Source organism: Falco biarmicus, chromosome 3 (genome assembly GCF_023638135.1).
Source record: "Falco biarmicus isolate bFalBia1 chromosome 3, bFalBia1.pri, whole genome shotgun sequence".
NCBI classification, from domain to species: domain Eukaryota; kingdom Metazoa; phylum Chordata; class Aves; order Falconiformes; family Falconidae; genus Falco; species Falco biarmicus.
The window spans coordinates 102,882,279-102,903,405 of record NC_079290.1 but is presented as its reverse complement, the minus strand read 5'-3'; the positions used below and the strand labels follow the sequence as shown (position 1 = coordinate 102,903,405).

General features: G+C 39.2%; 1 protein-coding gene across 1 annotated transcript in view; it reads right to left on the bottom strand.

Moving 5' to 3' along the window:
- CTDP1 (CTD phosphatase subunit 1) overlaps positions 1-21,127 on the bottom strand; it is a 110,614-nt gene that overhangs the window by 45,716 nt on the left and 43,771 nt on the right. Inside the window, exons 10-11 of the mRNA XM_056331231.1 lie at positions 19,975-20,205; positions 13,422-13,587 (exon numbers count right to left, since the gene is read on the bottom strand). Of these exons, the coding sequence (XP_056187206.1) occupies positions 13,422-13,587; positions 19,975-20,205 (397 nt within the window). The remainder of the gene's footprint in view (positions 1-13,421; positions 13,588-19,974; positions 20,206-21,127) is intronic.

The window sequence follows — 21,127 nt, the reverse complement described above, 5'->3', positions numbered from 1 at the left end:
CCAGGAAATCTGTTCCAAAGCCTGATCACCCCTCAAGACGAAAATATTTTTCCTTATATACGATCAAAGTAACCCATGTTGAAATTTGTGTCTGCTATCTCCTGCCCCACCACTGTGTGCCTTTGACAAGGGTCCACCCTGTCTTCTCTAAACTTATGCAGCTCTTGACAGCTACTGTACTCGGGTCACCATGATTAAGCGAGTTATCATGTGTTTGTAAGGGCACATATTTTTTAAGGAAAACCACTAGTTTGGATCTTGGGGAGCTCCAAGCAGGACCTTGTTCTAATACTGCATGGCTTTTTCTGTTAGGACAGATAACCAAGCATCAAACTGAGTAAAACAATGGGGTTTGATCTCTCAAGAGCTGATAAGCTTAATGGCAATGGAAATAAAAATATCAAGACTACAAATTAAAAAAAAAAAAAGAGGAAACTAGCATGCTGAAGTTTGGCTTTATATTCACAAAATCAAAACTTCCGATTTGCTTTTTCTCAGACACCCAGGACAAGAACATTGAAATTACAGGACAAAAACTGAGCACCAAAAGGGAAGAGGAATTTAGTTAGATTTATCCAAAGCTTTTTTCCCTCTCTTGCATAATACTACCAAGCACCAAGCAGAAACACAAGTACACCTTCAACAAAAAGGTGGCAGGTTTAACTATGGGGTTTCCTGGTCTCACAGGAAAGCAGAAGGAAGGAGGAGGAAGAACCGCCGCTTCCAGCATCCTGCTGCTAGACTGCTCCGTGTGCAACAAAACTATCTCATTGCTCGATAAGTGCAAGTGACTTAGTGATTCAGTGACTGTAACAGCTTAACCACCTCCAACTACTTTTTGAACTGGGTCATTGCTTCACTACACCAGTTCCCTGTCCCACTTCATGTCTGTCTACACAAACACTCACACCATAACATTACACGACAGCAGGAACAGATCACTGGGAAGAGACTTTGGATAAGCATCTCTATTAAATGTGTAGCCACAACCCAAACAGTGGAAGCCTGCAACAGGAGACAGACCGATGAGTTGGAGAAGTTGTGTCAAAAGCATTATCACATCCTCTTTCGTGGCCAATATAGAATTTCATTAATTGATGAACCAAATCATCCACTACTATTGTGGCTTACTGGCACTGTCAGCAGATTCTTACGGATAGTAAAATTATTGTCACTGGACAATCTTTCAAGTTTTTCCATACATGCAAATCTTAAAAAGGAAAGCCAGAGAGCCTGCAGTGGAACAGCAACTGGAGTTGCACGCTCAAGTGCGACACTTTACTAGTGTTCTGTTTTCATCTTAGGCAAACCTTCATCTTAAAGGAATGAGCCAGTGAGTGAATCCACAGATAATAGTTGTACTCAAATACCGTTACAGTCTTTTTATAGAGATAAGCACCATCTAAATATCCAGAGACTGGAAAACCTAGAGTCTGTTGATGCTATACAAACAGAATACAAATGTACACAAACTCACAGAGGGAAGGGAAAGGACTGAGGAGAAAATTCTTACACCAAGACCTTTGATGATCTTTAATCCACAGAAATTATCTTTCAGGTGTGCAAAATAAAGACAGACAAACATCAATGTACTCTTTTCCTAGGCAACAAAAAGGCCTGGTAAAGACTAGAAGTATCCATACCTGTTAAACAAAAAAGGTAACACAGGTGGATGCTTCAGCCTGCTGCAAACATTTATCAGTATAGCTCCCACCTTGTAAACCTTCATAGCAATAGGTTAAAGAGTTGAGCAACTTACAGCAGTACTGCTCACCCTTGTTTTAAAACAAGACAGTCCGTGATACTTTCGGTTCTCAAAGCCATCAGTTCTATTTTAAAGCAAGTGTATTTTGCCAATATGCAGCAAGAAGCAGCTTTGTTTTATAATTTTGCAAGTCTCTTCTAAGAGCTGCCAATCTAGCTATTAGCAGAGGCCCAGTTTTGCCAGATGAACCTGTAACTTTCTTCCTATTCCTAGAGATTTACAGAGACATGCACAGTCCAGTGATCGACATTCTTTTTGAACAAATTAATCTATTTTGCTAATGAAAGAACACTTGCAAAAGGTGTTTAAATACTATCACAAAATACCACTGATATATCAAGTCAGAAATCTTAACTATTGGAAGTGACAGATTCCAATTTGCGAGGGCACAGTGCCTAGGTCTTAAGTGATCTTTTCTGACACATTTTGCTGCCAAGGGGAGACGTCTGTAGCACAATGTTAATGAAGTACCGAGGGCAGCAGGGTATCAAGGGATTGTTGAATCAAGGGTTACTATGAAGGGATTGTAAGATTTCCAAGCTCCTAATTTCTTTTTTATATTATGTATGCTATTAAAAAAATAATAGAAATTTGGGTATAAAATCACTTAGCATAAAAAAAATATTTAGTTTACTTGTATCACTTCCAATCATTCCCTCAGAGCAAGTTTTCTTTGGACATAAGCTTCCTTTTACAATTTTTGATCATGAAAATATGTTCAAGTGCCCTCTTGACAGCATCTACTCTCATCAACTTCCATTTAAAAACATAAAACAAAAGTGAAAAAAATCCCTAGATGCTGATCACATCTGTTACAGTGTTTATTTTCACAAGTATTTTGTAGAGGATAGCATACTGATTGCCCAAATGTAGAAAGCAATGGGATTCCGAAATAACAAAGACGAGGATGAAGTGTAATCTGCTGTTAAAACTCACCGGCCCAGTTGATACCATGTTTCTAGCCATGCAGCGGCAGCTTTCAACAGGTATGGGCAGCATCCCTCCATCAATCCAGCCTGTTGTCTGTCTGATTGGTTTTAAAAAGAGAATGGGACGATTCTCTCCATATACTCACTATTTTATCTGGCAACACCTGCTGAACTGGTGGAAGAGGTTTAAAATAATCCCCCCCCCCCCCCCTTTTTTTTAATATGAAAAGTGATGCAGGTTTTTGCAGCCTGCACTTCTAACCAGAAAATCTCGACTTTTATGGAGGAAAAAATAAAGTAGCAGGACACTAATCTACCTAATCTCTTTCAAGTCACCCCCAAAGGCATTAATTAATGCTGTAGTTAACCTGCAAGCACACTTGGCACAGTATCCTTGAAAACCTCTGAGAAGCATTTAGGGCTTAGCCCATTTGGTTATTCCATTAAAATAAAAAAAAAAAAATCCAAGAGTGGGAGGGAGCTTGACTTGCACTAATTTCCAGTCACTTCAACCTGAATTACAGACTATTTAGAATACATTTAAGGCTCTAACGTGCATCAGCTCAGAGACAACCCCCAAACTTCTGAAATGCTGCAACCGAAAACGCTGTCGTGATCAGCCACTGAACGGTGTCAGGAAACACCGCCTTTGTGGAATAACGGTCACAGCCATGGACTTCACTCCAACAGATATGAGAACTCACCCTAAAAAGAAGAGTTTCTGGTATACACAATATGCACAAACTTTTTTTTTTTGGCATCTCATCTGTTTCCAAGCTTTCTCATAATGGTCCTTGTTACCAGATGTTTTAACGACAATTAGCACAATGCTAGGTTCTACCATCCCAAGGTTAACCGAAAGCATCTCTTTCACTTAGTGAGACTGAATAAATATTCATTGCTACATATGGGTTTCAGAGAAAAATAAGTTTTTTCCATTTCAAAGGTTGAACTCCTGAACTTGTTCAGCATTATAAAGCTGTTCAGAAGTCACAGTCTACTAAGTGAAACTGAAAATATTAAAGTGAGAACAAAAGACAGGCAAAAAACTGCTTTCATTTATCCGTTAAGTGCAGACTTTCTGCAGGCATCGCAGCTGCAAAGGAACCTACTCCTGTGTAGAGCAACTGGGATAGAGTAGGGCTTGCTAGCTCAAAACTACTGCTATAGAAACATAGATACACTGTGTTCAGCATAGATTTATTCACGCATGCTGTGAACATGCTAGTAAACCCATCCTGATCCAAGCTAGCTATAAGCAGGGCCAGCCTGGACCTGCCATGACTTACTAGTTCTAACCTAGGCTTAGAGTTAGCATTTCCAGACATCAGCTGGCTTCATGAAGCATGGCTTTGTTGTTTCCCTCTTCAGTAAACCTGATTTGCTTGGTCTCATTGTCACAAGAGCCAAGAGACATTTATCAATGCACTCAAGCTAACAAAGTCACCTCAAATAATGAGCACTGGAGAAAACTATTTCTGAATTTGCTTTACTAGAAACTGAAAGATGACAGTGAAGCCAGGTTAACGTTTAAATGGTTTCTGCTGAACTGGGCAATGGGGCTGCAATCAGACTCTGTACAATCAAGCATGCAGCTTTTAAGCGAAGTAGTGAAGAAATACGAGCACTGTATTCTGCATAGCTCGCCCACACTCAATAGCCAGAATTAAGCACAAAATAAGGAAAAAAAAAAGAAAAAAAAAGAAAAAGAACCAGTCCAAAATACAAGTGGTCAGCTTCTACAAGCAGGTCACTGTTAAGGTGATGAATACATTGTAGGTTCTGATATGATCTCTATGGTACACCAACTGTATCCAGTCCTCAATCCCTCTGTGATTAAGCAAGTTTGATGCTGGAGCACTACAATATCTGAGACAGGCAGCTGTCTGTGTTAATTTCAGAGAAAACAGTATCACTGTTTGCCATGAGAAGCAACTTGAGAATATTGTCTACAGCTGACTGTGACCTCGGCAAAGAGAAAGCACAAGCTCATATACAAAAACCATAACAATACAGAGCAACGCTGACATTCTCTTAAAGTCCAAAACTAATACCACTACTGTAGACATGAAAAAGTTACAGCAGCCGGCCATTCGGGTAATTACTCATTTTGTGACTGCATTGCATCAGGAGATTTTTTTACATCAGTAGGGGGCTCCAGTTCTGCAGCTTTTCACCACCTCCGTGAAGTTACACGTGGAATTGAAACATTCCTTGTGATGCTGACAGCAGGTGGGACGTGCCCAGCTGCAGAAGGATCACAGGGGCAGAGCTGAGTGGCTGTATTCACTGCGCTCTGCAGCTGGCACCTGACAACAGTGAGGACTACCAAAGCAAAAGGAAGAGCTTCTCTCAAAGATGTCTCACAAGTCAGCAACTGCAATTATGCATAATTTAAATTTCAAAATAAGTCACCCTATGATAACTGATCAAGAACAGCTGATTAAAGACTAATAGTACAAACAGTCATTCACTGCTGCATTTAGAAAGAACCTGGCCTTTATGTCACCAAAATGGATTTGTATTTTTATAACCCCAGAAATCCAAACACAAATTAAGTCTGCTAGGTGACTAGCAATATGCAAGTGATTGTAAAGATCCTCCATAGCACTTAGCATATATTATGCTATACTTCACATCTATATTTGCTGTTATGTTGCAATCCAAGTATCAGGGTATTTTGATTTAAAAAAAAAAAACACCCACAAAAAAATAGTTATGAAGAAACAGTTCAGACAGACCAAGACTTGGCCAGACACTTTTAAATACCACTCAGGAAGAACATCAGCTCCAACTAAAATGTAAAAACCGTATTAGACTTGCGATGAGGCTCAATCAGACCATATATGCAGCTGCTCACAATTGTGTTAGGGATCATCTTGCAAATTGCTTAACACAGTTCAGACACCCATTTTTAACTGTGGCCAGTTAGTGTTGACAGCCTAGCTGCACTTGATTTAGCATATGGAGGTAGACATACACCTCCAAATGCGGTTATTGAACTCTATTTAAAGAGGTTTTGCCCCATTTTCAGTGAGCAAGCCAACAGTTGAAAAAGGCTTTCAGTTTATCAAGGCCAAGCAGAGAAGGCTACAGATATATAATGCACTATCGGTGTCAGTAGAAAAACCAAAGAGAATGTATGGAAAAGCCTTCTTCCCTACAGGTTAACCAACCTTCACTTTTTAACACCCTGTACATACATTCTAGAGGTGGGAGCTTTATAGACCTACTTTCCATTTCACATGGAATAGCATTAAAATAATGCATTTGCTATATAACCAGTCATACTTTAAAAGCCAAAGAAGTTCTTATCTGCAGAAGCAAACACATAGAGCTTAGATTTAATCTTATTTGCATAATAATTTTTACTCTATGCTTAGCAGAATGTCAACAACATGTAAAAAAAGTTACTTTTCTACAAACCCAAGTTTACTTACAATGAAACAATTTTGAGAACCTTTTTGGGAGAAGAACTGAATCAGCTGTTGATTGCATCAGAAAAGTATGAAGAATATGTAAGATGGCAGAAGCACCTTTACTGACAACTAAAATCAATTTTTGATGGACTGTCAATAGAAGAAACAGGGACATCCAGACAAAACGCAGGCAGGCACTCATTACTATAAACTTTTATTAAAAAGAGGTCAGCTCTGAAGTAAGCATGGTTGTTTTTTTAGTTGATGTCCATTTGGTGCAGCCCATTAGTAGTATCTATTGTAGCATAACCATTTGTACTTACGTCATGATTAAATTACCTGTTAAAATATCTGGGCATAACAAAAGTAAATCAGTCTCAATCATATGTTTTATTTTCTCCTAATAATAGCCTGACCAGCCAGGAATTTGACTGATCATGTTCACTTTGCACAAAATTTTATATAGTAATATCACCTTCCAATTAAAAACTTGCCATGAGCACCATCAAACTACTCCTTATATATATAGGTAATTTCCATTTTTTAATCTACAAAATGCAGGTATTTATACAGTGTGCTGTCTGAATGCCAAAAGGTTCCAATATGTTACCCATATTCCCCCATAGCATATAAGTTTATAAAAATAAATCTAAAATGAAAATAAAATATCCAAGTACACCAGAAACTGTGCTTAAATAACGCTTTCTAAGCAATCTGTGTAGAAAAACAGAAACGGTCCAAAACTGTTTGCCTACCTGAGATAATATCAAATTCGATAAAAATCCTTTTCCTATTAAGACAATCAGTTGTCTCCTTGTAAAACATGGTATTACATAAAAAAAAGCCTCTTTCCAAACATTTGAAAAAGCTGCTGTGGCAAGCTTGGACCATGATGCCCTCTTAATAAACAAAACCCAGCAGATAACCAGCTCTATGCTATTAGTGCATAAACTAATGGTCTGCAGATAAGTATCGGGCTAAAATAAGGAAAATACATGTTTCATATGTTTGTAACGCATACCAATGTCACTAGCCTCACCTATACTGCATCTCTTTTAGTGTTTTTTTCAATTAGCTGCATAACAGTCAGTGTCAACGTTTCTGGTCAGGAAGATTTGCCTACAACTTAAACATGGCAAATATTGTTTTGTTTTTTCAATATGCTTATATCTTATATAATCAAAAATAAATAGAAATGCATTGCTGCTACTTGGAATTGCATCTTTTTCAAGGAATTCTTCAAAGCAAAACAAGGGCAGAAGCAAACGACTGACATCCCACTTCCTTGAAGCGCTCACCTTTCCTCTCTCCACCCCACCATACTGATTTCTTAATTCTACGCTGCTGATTCTCACTGCCAAACTATTAAAAATAGTACTGGACAACTTAATCTTCTCTACTAATCAGATGAGACATGGGTGAAATGATTGCTTTAACATTATAACATTTTAATGTTCAATTACTTCTCTGTCACTTTAATAGTAGAGACGGGTGAGTGTCAAAATCTTAAACAGTGGAAAGCAGTAAAACTCTCCTTGGTTTACAACAGCTTTAAGCTATGTTGATTACAAAACAAAGTCATATTTCTCGGTGCATCAGGCAGCCGCCACAGCACAGCCATCGCTCCGTGACGGCACACCCGCAGCGGGACTCCTAGCACCACTCTGCTCCTCCACAGAAAATGAACCGCCGAGGGACAGCGAGCCAGCCACACGTCCAGCCCTGCTGGGTTAAGCTCTTGGCACTGACGATGAAAAGCTGAGGGGGCTGGCAAATTCAGTTTTTCTAGCTTCCACATTACCTGCCCTTCTGGGGCAGCAGCCCCCGGCCAGCCCGCCTGTGCATCCTCAGGGCTGCTGTGCCATGGGACCTTTTGGCAAATTGTTTTCATATAGCCCCTTACTGCCTTGTAAGTTTCTGGATGAAAAGTAGCATGTTTTCCTTTGCTACTTCTCCATATTATACTTTCACCAATAGTTATCTCAAAAAATAAAGTTTAGTTCAAGTGGAAGTGGCTGTAAAGCAGACCTCATTACTTGTCTGGATGATAATCACTGACAACAGCAAGTGCACACACAGGCTCCTCCTTTTAACTTCAAATAAGGGTACAATTTTTAAGACTGCTAGCCAAATTTAGCATCTGTACACTTCATGCCATGCTGTATATTAAGGTGTTACACAAGGTATTTTGTATGAGAAACACATTTGAGGAATTTCGGAGAACGGTTAATGTGCAATGCAGTGTCCAAGTGCGTCCCAGGCAGCTATTATTTTGCACTACAGACCACATCCTCCGCATTAAGTTAGTAATTTTAAACTAACCAAGAGGCTAACCATTACTGAGATAATAGCTTTCACTAAATTGAAGGAGAAAAACACTGCCGCTTAATTCACGGCATGGTATAGCCACTAACTTAAATATAACAAACTTAAAATACAAAACAGAAATCAAGAGATAAATCTGCTTATATGAAAGAAAAATGCAGAGTGATAAAATGGCCTTATGTAAGAGCAGAATGCTGTAATTTCAGTCTTTATACATTGAACATAAATTCCAGCTTAGTTAAAAGGGAAAGAGTGTGCATAATATATACCAAATCAACAGAACCATTTTGAATGCAAGTAGTTCATTAGGTCATTCCCACTCAAGAAAAATCTCTGGACATAAATGCACTGGTGTGGAGCACATACCTCTGCAATGTGGTCACTCTGCAGCTGCTCAGCATGCATCCAGCCAGACGGCAGGAATTTTGCAGCCCCGCTAACCGAAGCAGAGATGGGAAAGCTGGAGGTCTGACTGGCACCAGATCTATTCCCTCTCTTACCCTCTCCCAAGTCCCAAACTAAGAGGAATTTAAACCAGGGAAATATTTTACCGTAGATGGCAGAGGTGATGACGTTTGACAAGATACAGACGCTGCTCTCAAACACTCCAAAAAACCCCACGGTAATAAACACAAAAGCACAAGCATCATATAACCAGTAGACTATGTGTGCACAGCTGTGCCAGGACATTAGTAATCCCAGGCCATCTTGGATGAGATAGCACTGCAAAACACTATTAAAAAAGAAAGTATCTGCCTTACTGAAATCTTACTGCCTTACTGGCAGTTCCTTTTTGAACTTCCCATCAGTGAAGCCGGTACTGGGTATCTGCCCAAGACTGGTCCTACGAGCACTGACAGTGACAGACGTGAGTCCCTGCGGCTGCCTGTCTCCTGCTGTTACTGTTCGTTCCAGCCTATACATGACCAAGACAGCACAGCCCCTTCGGTGAAACCAGCAACATGAAGATTACAGCATACTAGATACAATCCGATATAAACAGCATTTTTATGGCGTAATCTTTTGCAGGTTATGTATCAGATAACCAGTTATTTAGAAATAAAAATTTACACAGGCCTTTTAAATGACTATAAATAAGCATTTAATTCTGCTTCCCTTTACCATTCCACAGCAGAGACACAGCAGCAACTGGTTGCAAAGCATCTGTGTCTAGCTAGCACAGAGAAGAAAGGGGGGAAATGTTCTCTCAGCTGTGAGGCAGCAGCATTAGCAGGCTGTGTATTGCCCAATACAGATCCATTCCTTATGCACTTACTCTGATTTGACAATTGCCTTTTTAATGGCAACCCTAATACATTAAATATTCTTGTTCTTGCACTTTCCTACAGTTCAAACAGTCCCTCACGTCAGAGGGAAGTTACCATTGGATCAGGTCTCCCAGATCTCTGGCACTGAAAAAGATACAAAAGGTTAAGTGGCCTTAAACAGCAACCCCATGGCTGGGATGCTATTCATTTCCTTTGACTTCTTTGGTATCCATAGCACAACTACAGCTAAAATAATAAGAGAAGATAAGATTCAGTGTAAGACCAAATTTTAGCAGAGATGCCCATCCATGGCAGTTCTTCCCCATGGAATACTGGAACAGAGACTGCTTTTTTCACTAGGAAAAGTGGCAAGCAGATGTTTAAAGAGGTTAAGGATGGAAAGAGATTTAATTTGGGAATAAATCATACTTGAATTCTCTTTTTTGGCTTCCATCTTGATTCTTCTAACAAAACTCTCCCATGTATAAACAACATGCAAATGCTGTACTGCTTGGGGCTCTGTGGCCTTCTCATAGATTTTTGCAAAGAAAAAGCAAGATTTCTTTTTGATGTTAGGTGCAGAGGAGCTATTTAAACTTGTTACGTCCACAGAAACAGTATATATAAACTCTCGCATTTCCTGAATTTCAGTTCATTTCACTGAAAAAAATCCCAGTGCTTAAAGCTAAGTGACTCATTTTGATCTAGTAAAAATCCTTATCTGAATTTGCCAGGGAATTGTGAGGATGCATTTTTTAAGCTAGAGGGTTGCAGTTCGGCCTTCACTGCCCATTCCCAGCTCTTCCCATCTTCTCCCTACTCCTGGCACCAGCACTCAGGCAGCAGCAACGGTGAGTTATTTCAGGAATCTGGTAATGATGAAGACTAACCTGGAAAATGGTCTTTTCTGATCAAACCAGCTCCCAGAACGGGCTTGCTGAAAGGCCCCATGATTATCAACTGTGGCTCAGGGGCAGGAACACAGCAGGTGAGACTCTGGCTGGCTTACACTGCAGCAGAGTCACACTCTGACTTGCTTTCACTCTTGTTGGACCACGTACTCCTAACCCTAACAGTCCCAGCACTAGCATTTGTAACTGTGGAGCAAACCATCACCACTGTGACTGAAACAGACTCCCTCGCCCCACCAAGGCAGTCTGCAATTGGCTGTAGATCTTTGTGGCTGGCATAGCCACTAGAACGGATACAAATGAAGGAAATACCTGTTTGTGTGGAAATAGGCCATTTGTGCGGCAGAAAAGCATTCACACCTCTTCGTGACATGATTGCAGAAAGGTTCTTACGCTGTAACATGTTTTGATAAAGAATGAGATACAGGCAAACACCTTCCTGTGGAAGCTGAACTAGTCACAGTGTCAAAGTGAACTGAGCACCAACCGGCAATGCTTATCAAGTTTATTTTCACTTTATTTGATAATGCCCCTGACAGCGGAATCTCCTGTGTGTGCTCCACTAAACTTTTATATTTTATGGACTACGTTACCACACATCATCTGTTTTGTTAAGTGTACGCCCACATGCCGCCATAAAATCCTGTTTGATTAGTCACACTACATTTCTTGTACACAAATACATTATGCTTACCAAGGTGATGCTTGCAGTCCCCAGGCTGGTACACAAAGGTTACTCTCCCTTGGCTGTCTCTATGGCAGCGACCAGGAGCTGACAACCTGCTGGCACTACCATGTCAAGTTCAACCTCCCCAGTGTATGTGCTGTATGCCCCCTTCTCCATGTTTCACCACTAATGTTTGATCCTTGATCAAACCATGTTGGGGAGCTAAGATACCAGACACTCTCATTCCCCTTCCCCACCAAACAAACCCAAAACATAGCCGCCCGGCCCAAAAAACCCAACAAAATTCCAAATTTACAAGTCAAGAGTTTCTTCTGGTTCAGTTGCACAAGGATCAGAGAAATAAGCCAGGATGGGAACAGAGACTAGTGGAAATCTTTTAGTAGCACCTGTAACCTTAAATCATACTCCTGGAATCAAAGCTAAGCCAACTAAGAAAAAAAAAAACCCACTGGAATTTGGGCTTCATTTGTTCTGAAGTTCACGTAGTCTAATTCCCAGACATAATATGCAGCTTAAGTAAAGCATAATTTACAAACAAATCATCACAATTTAAGATGTTTATATTTGTAGGATAGGTAGAAAAACTTTAATTTCTTTAGTCTAACTGTAGGTAGCAGTATAGAGACCAATCAATCACAAAAGAAACAGCACCAGGAGATTCAGATTTTTAACAAGGTACTTAAATAGTGTCTTTGAAAACAGAACAATAAATACTTTACACAGTAACTCCAGCAAACGTGCACACCTTCTTTTGGCTCAGTGCGCACATCACAACAGCAATTCATTAATGTTTTCCAAAAGCCACATTATTAGAAAAATATTAGTACACAAAACCATAAAATCAACCCATAATAACAATTTGCTTTAAGTACCACTGACAACACAGAAGGAAACCAGATGGATTCAGGGACTGGCATTATGACAAGAAGAAATACTGTTTTTTCTGAAAGTCTGACATCAAATGGGCAAAATACTTTGGAACAAACAGCAGAAGAAATCAAAATTTGTTAACTTCAAGAGTTACCAGGAAAAGTTAAAAGCTTGCACTCATCTGAAATTCAGATTAGATCATCACAGTGGTTGAATGTTTTTGGACCTTTCCCTAGAATACCAGCTCGGAGTTCCTCCCAGACCTGTCTAGCAACAGGACATCTCAAAATTATGCTATGCTGTATACACAAACTCTTTTCTTCCTTGGTGAAATAATGCAGTTTACTTCTCACGCTTCCATTATATTTAACTCTTGTTAAATAGCCTGTTATGGCTAGAACCTTGTAATCAATTTACTGCCAGAAGCTGGCAAGTTATACGTTCCTGTCCCCACCCCAGTGAACGATCAAAGCTAAAAAATGCATTTGAGCTCCAGTGTTGCTAGGTTTTATAGTAAAGTCACACACAATGTAACAAATTCATGATAACATAGTGTGCAGATGGGTATTTTTTCCTCTGTGTATCATGTAATATTATGTAAGATTGTGGCTCCTTTGACAAAAGTGCATAGAAGTGTAAGTGAAAATAATCAGCTGCTAGAGGTTCACAGCGAATTTCAAACAATGTGTTTATGTACGAAAGTAGTACAGTACGCTCTGTAACAGAAAGCTGCCATCACCTGCAGAACTGTGACGGCTATGACTTAAGAGCACCGCGATTACATGGCTATGATAATGAGGCTCCATGCTCCCCTTTGGCTCTCTGATCTCAACAGCCTGTGCCTTTTACATCCACAGACCTCTCTTCTCCCATCTCACCACTGATTTTTGTCCAGATTATCTGAATATTTACTTTAAAAGACCAGTTTAAAGTGATACCTGGCAAAGCTAAACACACAGCAAATGTGATTAACTCGTTTAGTGTGACAAAGCTATACTTAAGTGAAGCTCTACTTCAAAGGCCTGCTTACACAAGTACTCCCTTTCCTTAGTTCAAGTTTGCTTTGCAGAACATATCTGCATTTTAGCTTGAACCGTACTTCTTACCCTGCCATGGCTTTTATTTGAAGTTACTGCAGTGGCATACAAGGTCAGTTCACATACATGCATAATTTAACCGAAGTCAAACTGTTATGCATAGCTAACAATGATTATGTTAGAAGCCTGTCAGAATTAGTTAAGCTCACCTCTTTATCCATACTCTCTAAATCCTCTTTACATAGGGTGTACAGGGGCATTGTCTCAGACATACTTGGCTGGCGTTTCCGCTTAGATGGACCAGGCTGCTCTTCATTTTCACTTGCTGGTAGGTCATCTTCTTCAAACATCTGCTGCTGATGTGGTTGAACAACTCTGAAAAATTTCAGGGGTCCCACATAAGAAAAATTTACAGCTTGTCAAGAAATACAATCCTATAAACAATTTATGACTGCTGAATATCTACAGCTTTGCCTAATAGGGTTCTGTATTCATTAGCAGAGAAAGATCAAGTCTCTCAATGACTCCTTTTATTTTCAGTCTGAAGGCTTAAGTTCCACCTTTGACAAAGCACTCTCTCCTTCCTCCCCACTGTAACTGTAAGTAACCATCAAACCTTTCTTGAAGCCAAGATCTTCATTAGCTGCAGATGTGTTGCCCTGAAAATACTTTCAGATTTGTGCTCAAGTGGAGGTTTGTCTGTCACTTGAACCATCATTCAGGAAACAGTTCTTACATTCTAATATATTTTTTTTCTGGTCTATGTTATGCTTGTATTCTTGAGTTTCAAAGTATACCTTTCTATTTCTGAACCTTACAGACAAGAGGTTTGCAAGTAGAAAGCTCACTCCTGCAGCCTCAGTCTTCAGACACTTCTCAGATGCTAAGCCTGGATGAGATGCAGAACAGAACATATTTTTTTTTGGCTAGTGTATTCAAATAAGGTAGCATTTTCTCTTAGTCTGTATTTTATTACCTTGTTAGTTACTGTATTTAATCAGAACATGCAGATAAAAAAGGGAATGTCAAGATGTTCATGAAAATGGATAAAAGAATCATAACTTCATGGGAATTACTTTATAACAGCAATAAAAAAATAAACTACATCTAAAACAACTGCAGGAGACTTCTACCTTTCTTGGCTAACTTCTTTCTGTGAATATTACTTGACTACTACAGACTTGCAGAGGCTGGAGCTGCTACCCAGGGGTCCTCAAACTACGGCCTGCAGGCTGGATACAGCCCCCCAGGGTCCTCAATCCTGCCCCCGGTATTTACAGAACCCCCCCACCCTGCCCCGCCGGGGGTTGGGGGGGGGGAAACCAAGCAGCAGCAGATGACTGCCTGCCACTTCATCCGTGCGCTGGCCCCCTGTTTAAAAAGTTTGAGGACCCCTGTCAGCTACACAATACAGTTTAGTCACATATCTTGGGCTGTCACACTAACCTCCTGGAACACGTTACAGCAGCTCAGCACCACCCAGAACGCTACCCAAAGATCTTGGGTCACAGACTTCCCAGGTCACAAATTATTTGTTAGCCACAAGACTGTGGGGGGGGCGGAATGATTACCACAAGCAAGTATAAAAACGACTGTATTTGAAATCACAAGCTGTTTCAAGCTGTAACTACCAGGCGAGACGCCACCAAGCTGTTTCTGAGAGCAGTGGTGGCTGAGAAAGGGTACAGTGTGGTCTTTACCAACAAGTGTTTCAGTTTCTTGTTTTTCACCAAGCCTAGATTTTCAAGATAAAGCTATAAATCAGCAGCCCCACCCAAAAAAGCCATTAATAAATTATGTAAATCCAGTCATAATTACAGGTTCTACAAAAAGATTTCTCCTATCCTGAACTTGACAGCTTCTTGAGAAGCTTACTAAGTATCAACTTTTTTTTTCTACATCAGTACTTCAATCCCAGAACATATAAAATCTGAAAGCCACAGGAAGCTGTCAATCAAGCTCATTTTGAGGGCTCCTATTCCCTAAATACACATCTCTCCTCTCAGGTGCCATGGATAGGCGCAGGGGATGTGAATTCATTTTTCTTTTTTAACTGGAGTTGGTGGAGGAGAGCGCCAAGCCACGGCTGTTCTACCCAGCACTGCCTGCTGCAGAAGGCGCCCGGCAGCTCAGCACGACATAGCAACGCGGCGGAAACCTGCCCCTCCGCAGTCCGTCGTTTCTGTACCGCAGAATTTCCTAAGAAGCCAAAATAACTATTTGGATGTTGTGCAAATGAGCTAGCCAAAATGTTTTCCATCACAGCTTAACAGTACTTTCGGCTTTGTGAGGGGTGTTTCCCCCCTATATACTAAATGTTTTCTATGTTACAAGACCACACAGTTTTCTTTTGCTGTTAAACTGCTCTCTGACAGTAATTTTCACAAGTAAGAGAGGAAAAATACAACATTCCACTATATTTCCTCAAAGGATCTTTTAAAATAGGATTTCCATGCTTTTTTATAGGTTCCCTAGCCAAGAGAAAGGTGGCAATGCTATTTGTGTTCTTAGTAAAACAGAGAATGACAAAGCAAAAATATAAGCATCATATACAACTGTATTTAAAACCATGACAAGCTTGACCACGCCAAGAATTATACACAAGTTATATGTAGCAGGCAGCCAAGCAGATTCTTAGACTAGAAATAAATCTAGCATTTTTTAAGAACACATTATCATACTGATGACAGCAAGAACTTCTTTTGCAGAATAAAATATGAGATCAGCCTTGACCACATTATTATACACAAATATTAACTGTAAAATAACGGTATTAATAGCTTCTGAAGAGTTCTGTCAGGCTTGCTTTCTTGTTTTTATTTTTATTTCCAGTATTTTCCAAATGATACTATATAAGAAACACTGGGACTTTTCACCAAGCATGCCAAAAAGCAATATAAAACAAAGACTTCTTTAAGGTATTTAAGAAACATTTTTATTTTATCAAAGACATTTTTCAGGCTTTACATTTTCAGCTTCTGGTTAGGTTGATTAAAATTTGAAGACATACAAACGCAGGAATTTACATTTGTTTCTAATCAGGTGATATTCACGAGTTGTTTTTAAAAATAACACCATATTCAACCCTGCACAGGTTGGTTGGCACTTGCCAGTCTTACACGCACAAGGACATGCATGTGCAGAGTGGGTTCAACATTTGTGAAAGTAACAAGCATCTTAACACTTTCATTGATATAGCATCAGGGCAAAAGCTAAAACAGCGTTATCATCATGAAAATGTTAAAAATATTTCAATTCCATTTGTGATTCCAATTTGGTAATTTGTATTTTTGCTGTCATAAGGAGACTGATAACATTGGATGGGGAAAAATGTAATTATGAGCATGTGAATTAAGACACAAAAATTTTATAAGTGAAATTAATTTATACAAATCTTAAAGAAATGCTTCAGCCACCAACATCTGCTTAACACACCTTTTCAAACCAAACATTCGGTGCATCTTAGCATTATTTAAAACCAGAGTGTCACTTTTAACTCCTCAGATATAATTTATATCCGTATTTGAAGTGTTGTCTGATCTGTTAGTGTATTACTAACACTCACTAGAATTTAACTTGTACTATTATTTTTTTCTTTATTCTAGTTCAAGATGCCATCATCAATTGCATTTTTTTGGACAACACTATATTACACTCTCACGACCTGTTACAACTTCAGCATTTACTGTAACATTTGTAGAATACTACTGCCATATGAAAATGCAAATTGTTGAGATAGATATGGTGTCAAAGCTCTGATACCCAGGCTATTTTTGAAGAGGATTCCTTCCCATTCTCAGCCAGAGAAGAGCTCCTGCCAGCTGCCACTAACACCACTGCATTCCCTTCCCTTCCCTTTCAGTACAGCCGCAAACTCCTTGCCACGCTTCTGCTCGGGCTGCAACAGCCGTGACAAAAAGCAGGGGCTCAAGTCGCAAAGCCAAGCACAACAGCAAGACCTATGCCAGCCGCACGGAACGTTGACCAGATTAACTGAACCATCTGTAATTCAATGGTCACAGTTTCACTACAAATTGTGTGTAGATATTTAAACTAATCATATCCTATTTTAAATTATCTTCCAAGTTGAATCCCAGAAAGAAATAAAAAATGTTGAACCGAAAACAAAAATGAGAACTGAAACTGTTCTTACAAAGTGGTGCTCGGATAACTTGAAGCCCTTCGCAGCAACCAGCCTTGCAAGAGGTATCTTCCAAGCACAAGGTCTACCCTTACAGCAAGAGGCTGAGCACCATTGCTGTGCCATGTCCAGCCACCATCTCCCCAAGGGTTTCCTCTCACAGCACTGCAATTTTGTTGCTCGCTGTATGAAATTCAGAGTCAGATGAAGTTTCAAAGAACTATCGGAAAAGGTTATTGGAGGCTTTGACTACATCCACCCACAACAGGAGCAGTTGTGAGTGCTAACATCTTTATCTAATTCTGCTTAAATTCAATGCCTTAGTTACAAATACTCTCTTTCTGCAGCAGGTGAACATATGAGCATATGAAGTCTGTCAGGACACAAAATACATTGCCCTCTACCAAGAAACTGCTGCACTAAGGAAGTTTTCTCTGAAGTCAAGTATCACATCAATTTCTGAGTTGGATGCAATGCTTTTTTTAAAAGCTGTCACTGATGTATGCATTAAGACAAAGCAAGGCAAAAATACAGTACTTCTGCCTCAGCTCTTGCTCAGTCAAAACACAGCAAAGCTGTTCTTATTTGGTCTTCTGTTACTTCTTTACAGCCTTCATGCTCTGCTTGCACTGTACTTCCTATCAATTAAAAGTACTTAAAGTGGTATTGATCGCTGCACTGCTTTCCTCCTAGATTTTACCAAGATACTCCTCACCATCTTAATTGAGGACAGTGGAAGTGCTCTGAAGAATACAGGCATGCCTCAATTAAGAGGTCAGTATTTACAGGTCACTAATTTTACCACTAGAACCAAATCAATAGGAAATGATGATGAAAATATTATTTCCCAGGTTATCTTATGCTAATCTCTTTTCTTACAGCTGCTTAGTTACAGGCTGTAGTTGTAGCACTGAGTAATTGGATTCATTTTCTTAGATTAAAGCATCTCAACCCTGAGCATTGACAGTCAAAAAAAATGTATAAATGAAATAAAGTAAGGAAGTAGAAAGGAGATACAGTCTTGCTCCACCCAAAAAACCTGTCTGGGGCTCTAAGAAACTCAACTAAGGACAGGTGAAGTGTGTTTCTCTCCTCCATAAGATGTTCAAGTGAAGAAGCACATCTGCATTAAAGAAAAATAGGCTTAGGTGTGGACAAAACTCTTCATTAGGCTGGTCACAAAGGTAAAGCAGACATCAAAATCTACTCCTCTTAAAGCATTGAACGATGTATTAATACCAACATAAACAATCATATTAGAGAAACTTAGAAGCGTCATGCAATTATATACATGTACAACCTTCTCAGCTCTATTTCTAGACAAATTCCTTCTACGATAACTGAGAAAGAAAACCAAAAGCTTTTCAGCTCCTGTCTGGATATATGCCGTCTCTTGCTGAAACTTTTTTCTGTTCATTTAACATGTCATAGTAAAGACACATTTAAGACGCAGTTAAAAAGGAACTGAAAACAAGATGTCTTAAACTAAAAGAATCAAAAAACCTGTATTGACAGAAACAAGGAAGCTGAAATAAGAAAAACCCTATAAAAAGATGACAACTGAAAAAACCATAGGTCGAAATAATTTAGCAACAGGAAGATGGAGTGGAAACTTAACAAGCTACACTTATAAAACCTTTAAGTGATTTATAAATATAAGTGATATACTGCAAAAGCAGCAGGGGAAGGAGAAGAAAGGTAGAAAACTGTGCATTTGTAAATTGTGCTTTGGATTTTTGTAGTAGTTTGGAAAACTGAACTGCTTTATAACCACTGCTATATTCTGATCGCATTGCACAAAGGAATTCTGATCACTTTTTACAAAGAGAAAAGCTCTGCCTTCAGCTGGATACTGCTTCACCACTGGAGCCAACAAGCCTTGCTGAACTTGTAAGCTTTCCAGAAAGTTAGATCTTTTACATAGATACCTAGGGATAAATTTCAGATGTTTTACCCATCCTTAATTAAGAGAAAAGTGTTGCTGTAGCTTAACCAAATCCACAACTTTTGACAAAGTCCAGATGCTAGCCTTTGTACTTCAAAAAGCAGGCCGCTGCCGCCTCCTCCTCCTGGTTTAGTGTCTCGATTTAGTGATATAAGGATTATTAACTAGCACTCAGTCATACGGCTTTATTTAGTAATACTCTGCTAGCTACATCCCTCTTCCGATATGCCTCAAAACAAAACACAAAGCTAACATCCCATCTGAAGAAATTAGGTGAAAAGGAAAATTTTATTAACAAAAGCCAAATGCTATCAGATATATTTTATAGACAAAAAACCCAACTCAATATTTTAAGACTCATTCAAATATGTTAGGCTGCCTCACTTCACAGATGAGTTATCAACATTCTTTAGAGAGTACAGACCACACTGCATTTATTTGTTCTGATGTTTCCAGTTGCACTTGAGTGAAGCACAAAAAGTATCTGGAATTCTAACATCTTGATTTCACTTCAGCCGACTATTCAGTTTTACTCATTTCCTTGGCTTTTTAGAAAGCAAATAAAGGAACTACAGCAAAGACGACAATTTAATCAAATGCAAAGATAACAAGAGAGTTATATTTACTACAGCTTCTGAAAGTATAGTTGAAGTGACTCTAGCTACGCTTTAGGTACCTGAAGGATGAGTGTTCACCATGGACTGGTAAGGTGATGGGAGGAGCTGGAGACTGGATGTACATCGACTGCCCAGAGGTCTGAGTGCCCTTCCTGATTAGCTTTCCGGTGTTAGGATCATAAAGTCGAACTTCAGGACCAGGTTGAGACTTTGGATGGATGGGTGTTGGGTGAAACAGAGCTGTCTGAAAGGTGCTGTGTGTATCAGGAAATGTGGCAGGGCTATTCTCTCTGTTGGATGGAGTTCAGAAAAAATTGCTTTAGAAATTTAAATAAGCAAACCAACCAGGATGTAAAAAATTAACATTTTTGGTTTTTTCCTAAATGAGAAAGTTGCGGGGGGAACTGGTTTGGAAAATTTCTGAAGAAACATTTCTCCTCTTGCACTCCCATTAAAGCCTCATAAAGCCTCACTGAATTTAAAACAGAAAAATGCAGAAACACAGATAATGTCATATTTACATTATTAAAAAAATATTAAAATGTGCCTTAAATATTATCATATGAAGTTATTGAAATTGCTTCCACATAGTAACAAATGCACAACCTGAGTAGCGTGACAATCTGCATATATGCAATAAAGAGAAAAAGCATGCCATTGTATCACACCATTGGATCTGCTCCCCAAGATTAGCTCCGAGAGAAAATAACACACAGTATTAATTTGCAAGTCATCCAAACTAATTCGTTAAAATACCAAGCAACCTATGATCACCATGCTGCATTTTAAAACATAATTTTAGAAGTATCAGCAGAAACATTCAGAGATCAGTCTGCAGGAATTGCCATTATGGCATACTATCTAATTATGATGAAGTGCTGCAAAAAAAGAAGAAGCAAACTGAATAATTTAAAAAAATATAAACCAAAACAATGTTATGCACCATGAAGCCAATGCTATAGAAAAAAACAACTAAACTATACTGTAACAAATACTAGAAGTGCCACAAAACTGGAGTTTTTACCATATGCTTTCACGGATGATTCTGAAGTAATCTTGTAGCATCAATACTTAAGGTCCATCGATTCCAAATTTACTTACTGGTTTTTTGCTATTCTTAAGCTTATTTTACACACAAATCTCTTCTCAGAGTTCATCCCTTCCCCAGTTCCTAAGTGCTTTGGACTAGTAATCACTATTTCAAGCAGCTTC